The sequence below is a fragment of the Manacus vitellinus genome, unplaced genomic scaffold (assembly GCF_001715985.3).
Source record: "Manacus vitellinus isolate BGI_N305 unplaced genomic scaffold, ASM171598v3 scaffold_28_pilon, whole genome shotgun sequence".
Taxonomy (NCBI): Eukaryota; Metazoa; Chordata; class Aves; order Passeriformes; family Pipridae; genus Manacus; species Manacus vitellinus.
In genome coordinates, this window is record NW_021940122.1 from 10,453,803 (window position 1) to 10,462,859 (window position 9,057).

The following is a 9,057-nucleotide window of genomic DNA, read 5'->3' on the forward strand; positions in this document are numbered from 1 at the left end:
ATTTGTAACTTAAAGCATTTCAGGTGATGACATTCTTGTCTGAGTCTTGGCCTTGTTTTTCTGTTGTCTCAGAGAAACAGTGGTGATTTCCAAGGAAAACACAACAACTACAGTACTTGTATTCCACAGGCAATCCTCATTGAAAATAGGAGAGAACTTACACAATTCTCCATAACCAAAAATCCCATCCACGTAAAGCAAATTCCCACCTTCTACATGGTTCCATGATGCCCTGATCTATTAATTCTGACTTCTATTATTCTGTACCTGTGGTGACTCCAATTTGGTTAATTTGGACCTAAACTAGAAAATCCAGGCTAAGTCATTGTCTTTTACCGGGATCTAGTTCTGACACGACAGTTTGCGTGGTGCAAAATCCTAACTGGGACCTCTCGAAATCTGGGATTGCTCCAAATTAGGACCACGGAGTGTCCTGCAGAACAGGCAGCTATTACAACTGAACACAGGGATTTCCCAATGCTTAAAGGTAAAAAAATATCACTTATAAGGAGGAGCAAACAAATAAAATATATAATGTAGAGAATAAGGAAGGAACAGACTGACTTGATGGCACTCATATGAGCCTCTAAGCCGGGATCCCTGTAGCCACTTGCATTACTTTGCATCTTCCTGGTGTGTATCCACAGAGACCGAATCAGGAGAATACTTGAAACAGTAGACAGTATTAAAGGGAAAACTATGCCTGCGTTACTGAGAACAATCAATAAAACCACAGTGTCTTTCCTTGTGACTCTCATTTCTGAAGAGTTTGCCGTGGATAAAGGAGCAGTGAAGTTGTTGCGCATGCTGTAGACACCCCAGGCGAATGGAAGTGCGGTTGTGAAGGAGTAGAGCGACGATGTGATCAGCAGCCAGGGCACAAGACTGGCAATTCTTTGCTTCAGCCAGATGAAGAAGGACTGTGTAAAACTGGCAACCTTGACACAATAGAAGACACTAAGCCAGGCACAAGACCAGAAGCCAGAGTAGTCAAGAAATACAAAAACTGTCTTATTAGCTACAAACGCATTTCCTTCATAATAGGAGGAACCACAATATACACTTATTAATGAATTCAGTATAGTCCAGGACTGCAAAATGACACTGCATAAACTCAGAGAGATCATGATCATATCATATGGAGACCATATTTTGCTCCTGATGCACTTAGATAAACTGACTGCCAAGATAATTCCAAATCCTAGAATTCCTGCCATGGATTCAATTATAGCAGTTGATAGAAGAAGGAGGGCAAAAGTCGTGGCCATTGTGACCCAAGAGCTTGCAGTTCTTGGTTGGCTTCTCCTGGGTTCCTGAAAGCCTCAGATCTGCAAGGCAATGTCAATCACAATGAGCTGTTACCGGCACATGCTCACCTATTTATCTTGGGGGGGACAAGTATCATAATGTCGTTCAATATTTATGCTATTTTACACTTTTTTGGTGGTTGATAGCTCAACCAACTTATCTAAGCATGCAAATTGGATAAAGATTCAAATACAGTGTTTTCAGTTTGGAGAACGGATTTGCATTTGATGGGTCATACAGCTGCTGAACTGCAGCTTTGCACTCCAGTGTCTGATGTCCCACTTTACATGTCTAGATTTGTTTTTTATATCTGACGCCTTAATCTCTCCCTGACTTGCACAATTATCACTTCTGGGTTTATGAGAAATACTTGCTCTTCAGTATGGCCTCTTCTCATACTGGGTCAGGTCCTTTTTTTAATCAGATAGCTGCTACAAAGAGGTTTGGTGGGCACCTGACAGCCAGCCAAGGTCAACCCACCACAGATACAATGGTGTTTCATCGTCAACACCCCTGTCATTACAAACTATTGTAAAGATTTTACTTTTTCAAAGTCTTATTTTTATGAAATGAATCACATCAGTGTAGCACCTTGTGCCTGTCAGGCTCCCTTTCTTTGCTGCAATAGCACATCTGTGGATACCAGGGTGAACTAATTCCAGATGTACTGCTGTGGATATAACCTTACCACTGAATCCTTCTCTGGAATGCCTGTCAAAGCAGCCATTCCACTGGTCTTTACACTTGCACAGCTTTTCCATAAATAATTTTTGTTAGTTTTTATTAAAGAGTAATTTACTGTGGTAGATCTTTCCTTCCATGGCTCACAGAAAGTAGTTCTTCATGTATTTCATTATTGAAAGAGAATTTTCAATAGAAACAGAATGTTCAACAGAATACCAAAATCTGAGGCATTTTAGGAAAGTCTGTACTTTCATCTATCCAAAGAGGAAGCCTCTTCCACTGTGTCATTTGTACTGCTACTTGTTTCTTCACACTCAGCAGTGTTTTCTATGCTTCTTCCAACAGTGTTTGCTGACGAAGGAATGTATATTAATTTGCTGCTCTATTGGTTTCTGTGCTTTATCACAGTCATTTTTACATTTTATGGCATTAAAAATAAGCATTTCCCGGGTGCTGTGTGGCTTTTTGTCTTTTGCTGTGAAGTAAGAAACCTTGAAGGAGGTTTCTACACTTAATTCCTTAATTCTACACTTAATTCGTCATTAAGTACGGTGAAATTTTGCAAAGTACTAGATTAAATGTCATATGGCATTAAATGTTACTGAAAAAATTGTAGAGGTTTGTTTTCATGTTCTGGGTGCTTAGATTTTAAGTGTCTTGCTAATTCTGATGGTTTCATAGTGTCATTAGCTAAATTGCCAAAGCTTATTATAGAAGGTGAGGTTTTTCTGTCTTTGTGATCTGCATGGCCAACTGTGTGCTTGAGTATTCTGTGTGTGCTTGTGTGTGTTTCTATGTATTGTAGAATGATAGAATCATATAATGGCTTGGATTAGAAGGGACCTTACAGATCATCTAGTTCTAATTCCCCCACCATGGGCTAGGACACCTGCCCAAGGGGTATGTGCTTGGCCCCACTACCTAGCTTGATCTCAGGAAAATAGAGCCATAGCATCCATACATCATCAGGATAATGGATCCATCAACTTGTAGCAATACAATCCATTCATTACAGAATCTAATTAAGTAGAATAGTAAGTATAGAGACTTCTCTAAACAAATAGTATAAATACTATCTCTGCTGGAGGTGTTTCAACAGAAGAGGTTGGATATTTAATGAAATTACTTAACGATGGACTAACATCTGTTAGTGGTTATTAACATACTACAGTACCATCCTAATGAGGTACAACTAGAGAACTGAACACAGATCAGGTCAGCAAACTGCTTATGGAAAATATTCTAAATTTAGTTTTGGTTGTCTATGTATATTAGAATTCATTCCATATGTAACAAACTACAGAACTTGCAGTTGTTTTGTGCAATTGTCTACTGTCCTGGTAACCCATACCAGGGAATGATCTTAGTTTCCATGGCTAAGAGACCTGGAGTCACTCACATGCCTATACTCACTGCAGACCTCAAAAGCCAGGCCAATCCTACCCTGTCTAGCAACTAGCCGACAAGCTGACTGACACTGCTGCTATTCTGGCTGCTGGATTTGATTCTGCTGCTGCTGTTTTCTCAATTATGCTCATGCTCAGGAATTATCTAAAAAGTCCTTCAATCTTTTTCTCCAGGTAGGGGCAAAGTGAGCTGCTGATGGCTGGCTAATTTCTTCAGCCTGCAGAAAATGACCCTCCAGTTCCCAGGGTCATATTTGCTGTGCACTTGGGTAGAACAGCAGGAACCAGCTTTCTGACTTCAAGAACATCACTTCAAAGTTCTATGTAGTGACTTCATACCTATCACTAAGTGTCACCATACCGCACTCTGGAACCTGTGAAGAAGGTTCTCCATTGCCTTGTGTAGCCTTACTATCTCAGTGTTGATTGTCAGGCACCCCATTTGAAGTCCATGGTGCAGATGGAGATGGAGGTCTCTCAAACCAGCTTTCACAATATCTGCCCATGGGTCAAAATCAACGTCACAGAGATCAGATGGGTGTTAGCTGAACCTGAACACCCCATCCTCATGGAGTCAGTTAACAAAGTACATACATATCCCCATACGCTGTTTATAGAAAGGCTACTATCAGCACATCTATTTCAAAAGATACTCAACATTGTGGAAGTCCAGAAGGAGAATTATGGTTGAGTCATAGGTTACAATGGCCATGTGCATCAAAGAGCAGCAGGAGGAGCTGTTCCATAAGGAAAGGTGAGGCAAAAAGTTAGCATCACCACAAGGTAGGCAAGGACAGCAAGACAGCGCACTTCAGGTGTGCAGTCCCACCGCATATGGGCAAGCAGAACAGATGAGCTCGTGATGGTAACTAGGGACAGCCAGCAGTCCAGTGAGCACCAGACATGTCCATAGTGATAAGACATGCCCAAGATCAAGCCAGTAGTTCAAATCTACAGGTAAGGATCTATACCCAGATCAGCTCAGCAGGTGTAAAGGTAGAGGCAAAGCTGCAGCGTAGCTCAGGTGGAGACCGAGGGTGAGTACCCAGCTTAGAAGCAGCTCCTGCAAATAGAGGAGGCCAAGCCCCACTGAAGCTTCTCCCAGCAATTTGATTTTAAGTCAGTCAGCTGCACTGTGGAAGCTGGCTCTGAAACCAGGCAGCCAAAACCCCAGAAGCAGTGCAGAATGCCTGACCAAATTCACCATAGCAGTACCTGGGAACTTCATCAGTGGGTCCATCCCAGTACCATCTTTCTATTGCCTGGTGGTAAAATGAATAATATCAGCACTATTCAACACAAGTAAATTCAAAGGGTTTGACAAAGAAGACAGATTATTTAAAGAGAATTAGCTACCACAGTAGATGGGTAGTTCAGTGAATGTATAAAGAATAAGTGTACAGTGTACAGTACTCCAGTCTGTTTTAGCACGAGCATAGCCAGTACACTAAGGGAAGTGATTCTTTTCCTCCACAATTTTTAAGATAGTATCTGGAATATTGCATCCAATATTTAGGGGTGGGAGGTATTTTTCTTGTGACTGGAAACTACTAAATTAGTGGATAACACCAGGCTTGAACAGGCCACAGAGTTTTGGAAGACAGATTCAGAATTCAAAATCATCTCGACAAAAATATGTGAAGAGCTTTAGTATCAAGTATGATCTAAAACACAAATGGGTACTGTAGATTTGGGGACTAAACAGAAGAGAAGAAATTTTTTTTATCACTGATGATACCTCACTATCTGGTCCACAGCTGTAACTAATGATAAATAATATGGATGTACTTCTATCCAAAAAAAAGTTGAAAAACAGTGTCTTCCCGACATCATCTAAACTATTTCTTATGGCCATACACTTAATACAGTTAACAGCTGTAAATACTGTGCTTCCACATAATTTCTTGCTGTGATATTACAGTTAAAATATACATGACCAGACAGAGGTCTGAGTTGTGGTCAAGTGGCTGTTGCATTGTAACATTCATGACTCAAGTGATTCTGCATCAGAACTTAATCTACATGCAAAATGTAATTGATTCTGTTTGTTAGCCCTATAATCTGTGAAATTCAAAACCCTTCTCACCTCACACATTAGCACACATCATTTAGGTTATAAAACTTATGCCTCTTTTGCTGTCACCAAGCCTGAGTTTGCCTTAAATAGGTATTAGTGTACAACTCCAGAACTCACACAGGCTTGTCTTTCATCTGGATTGAATCTAGGGATAATCAGGGCTAATGCACTGAAGCACAGGACATAGTTTTTGTATTATGAAATTCACCACTTTTGATTATGTTGAACACGAAAGGGGATTTTTTGTTGTAGTTTTTCAGAATCAGAACTGAGTTTTACAGGAAATATCCTTTTAAATCAACCTGTAAACAGTTGTAAAAAGCAAAGTAGGTAGAAAGTACTTTCAAAAATTGTGGAAAATATTCTAGGATGTATTTTGGAAGGTGGTGCACTGTGAAGAAAAGAGTTGGTACATACGTGATTCTAACAGTGGCTTTCTGGCAATCTGCTGGACTCATTTGCCTTAGCAGGTCTCCTCAATAGAAGGTTTAGTGACTGCTTATTCAGGGATTATACTTTTATTCTTCCTTGCTCTCCTTACTTTTAAATAAATGTTTCAAAGGCTAGAACTTGTTTTTCTGAATGGAAAACAATGCCTCATGGGTGTTTTGGAATGGTTTCATAGTTAATGTCTGAATGTGTAAAAAGATATAAAACCACAAAAATCTTCACCCTGCTGCACAGAAAAAAGAAAAATCAAGTTCTCACTAGTACACTAACTACAACAAACTACAAAATCATTAGAAATAGCCTGAAGTGATATTATAATTATACCTATTTATTCTTAGAGATTGTGCCTAGTGAAGCAATAAATGAGATATGGAAAATCATGTACATTCATGTAAGACAGGGAAAAATAGGGTGAATATTTTGTAGTTTCAAATTCAATGTCTTCTACCATTCTTACTTCCAATGCTTCTCCTGGCTTTCTTGCCAAATCTCTTCTACCCTCCTCTCTTCATTCTCACACTTCCCATCTTTAGTACCTGAAACCAACCCCTTTTCTGTCATCAAGTCTACCCTTCCTGTCTGCTTCCCAATTCACATATCTTGTATCCATTCTGTCCACTTGGATTCCAGGCTTAGTATAGTCTTCCTTTTGGGAGGATTAATGAATCTTCAGTTTGAAAGACTCACAAGGGTCAGGCTATTTCACTTTTTTTTTTACCGTCATCTTTAACGGATTCATCCACGTAAAAAAACTGTCATGTATTGAGCTAGTCTGTTATTACAACCTTTAGTCTTTCCCCTTCTTCCTGCCTCCTCTGAATCTAAAGTTTATTGACTGGTGTTAGTGGTTAGAAGTATCAACAACTTTTCTGTTCTTTTTCCTGAATAAAGATGTCCCAGAAAAGCTGGAAGGACAGGTTGCCCAAAGAAGTGGTAGATGCCCCATCATTGGAAGTGTTCAAGGTCAGGTTGGACAGGGCTTTAAGAAACCTGACCATGGTGGGGGGTTGAACTACATGATCTTTAAAAGGTCCCTTCCAACTCAAACCATTCTGTGACTATGAGTCTATGTGCTGATTGACTGATGCTAGATTAGAGAGCAAGTATTTGGTGGAAAAATGGGAATGAAAAGTTCCTATCTGACTAGGAGTCTCTGACAGCGTTTTTACCCCAGAAGAGATCTCTTTATATCAGCAATGGAACAGTTAGAACACACTGCTGAGAGCTCCAATTCTGGGCTGCTTAAAATGAATTTATCCTGTCATCGGTCAGGATAAATATGGGAGCATCCACAAGGCAATTATGGCTCTGAAGTTATCCTACCTCCGGTTTTCTGAACTGGAATGAAGCAACAAGCTCTCACAGTGCTACAGTATTCTGATGTTCTGAAAGCAAATTTGTGCTTTTGATGGTTACCAAAATTACTGCTAACCTTTAGCAGAAGGTCTTTCATACAAATGAGGTTTTCTTTTGTGTTGTTTTAACCCACAAGTCACACTGGTCAGTGGTAGTATCATCAGTGACCATTTGAGGTAGAAAAGCTTGAGTTAGACAAGTTTATTTTTAAAACTAAGTGCAGTCTCTTTTTAAGTGATAACCTTTTCCCATGAGTTTTCCAGATGGCCAGTGACATTAACATTACCTCATTATGTTTTACTAATGCTCTTTTGTTCATTTAATTACATAAAGCTGGCAATCTTTTATGCAGCCTAATACATTTTTGGAAGGTTGAAGCTGGAATATCAATAAATGAAGCGAAACTTCACCAAACTGTTGCAGGGGAATTTACTATTCACACACTGTAAAAGATCAAAATCCCAATTTAATTTCACTTCAGGACAGATATTAAGAAAGTAATTTTCTGAACTCTGCCTTAAATTCCTAACCATTTGAATGTATAAGAAATACTTGCAACAACATCTGCCAAATGCACATCAATCCACTTAATAAGTTCATATTTCTTTGAATCATATTTTTATTTAATTCTAAGAGGTATCTAAAAGATAATTGCCATTAAACGTTTTTATGTGTAGCAGCTGGAAGGCATGTCCAACATTGTATTCTTTTCAATGTGCTGATCAGTGTTAGATTTGAAAAAGTTAATGCACTGTATAGAGAAGAGAAAGAGTCTGTCACAGAGAAAACACCAGAGGTTCTCTCACTCATGTGAACAGAGAGCTGTCATATGTGCCTTAAAGATAAGAAGGGAACGAGTTGATAAGGATTACTTGTGACGTCTCCCCCCGCTTTGCCTCACTCAAACCCCTCTTCCTGCTTCTGTAGTTAGAAACATTTTACAGGGAAACTTTTTGTCTTTTTTTTCAGCAGTTGGTAAACGTGTCTTCAAATAAACTTATGTGCTAGCAGGAAAAAACAACAGCACGTGTACAGTACCATTTTCATGTATACATGGATACTTCAGATATGCAACTCACAAGATTCCCAAACCTCTCCAGGCTGTATATGCAATAAACACATCAGAGTGCAAACAGCTGTCATAGGGTCCTCTCCAACGTAGACCTTTTTCGAGGCCTAAATGCATATACAGACATTACACTGTCCTATGATCCCTCACCTGAAAAAGACTTTCATATTGAATTGGTAGTATGTAAAATATAAGATATGCTTCCCTGCCTTATTTCTGCCAGGTGCAAATGTGCTCTGTCCCTACCCTGATAGATGCAAGAAACTCTGCTTGAAAACATATATAACTATAGTGTCTGAATCACTTTGCAACAGCTAAGACCATAGTCAATAAAATTTTTCCGAAGTGTGGATCACATAATTTTGAATAAAATATGTCTTACACCTGGATATCTCAGACCCTAATCACAGTGACAACATGTACGTGAAATAAATCCACATTTTTTTTCAAAGAGATGTGTAAAATTTTGAATAAATAAAAATTTAAACCATCTGATTCTCCCCATAAAAACTCAACTTTCCTACCGAATTATTTCACAAACTCTGTCACAGCAGAATGCTACTCAGGAGCATACTTTTCCAATGGAATCCAACAGTAGTGTCTGTTAGATTCAGTATATAATGTTACTATGGTCTGTGATGAATTAGAAGCGAAAACATCACCTCCATACTAGATCTTGCAAGACAGCTTTCTTGGCATTACAGCAC

General features: G+C 39.2%; 1 protein-coding gene across 1 annotated transcript; it reads right to left on the bottom strand.

Annotated features, from left to right (window-relative positions):
• Positions 1-332: 332 nt before the first annotated feature.
• LOC103765492 (taste receptor type 2 member 40) lies at positions 333-1,268 on the bottom strand. Its single transcript, XM_029960646.1, has one exon. It carries the CDS (start codon positions 1,266-1,268, stop codon positions 333-335), a length of 936 nt encoding a protein of 311 aa, XP_029816506.1.
• Positions 1,269-9,057: the final 7,789 nt, after the last annotated feature.

Bases quoted from the DNA above. Each gene is read 5' to 3' on its own strand.
- LOC103765492 (XM_029960646.1), bottom strand. From the start codon at position 1,268: ATGGCCACGACTTTTGCCCTCCTTCTTCTATCAACTGCTATAATTGAA.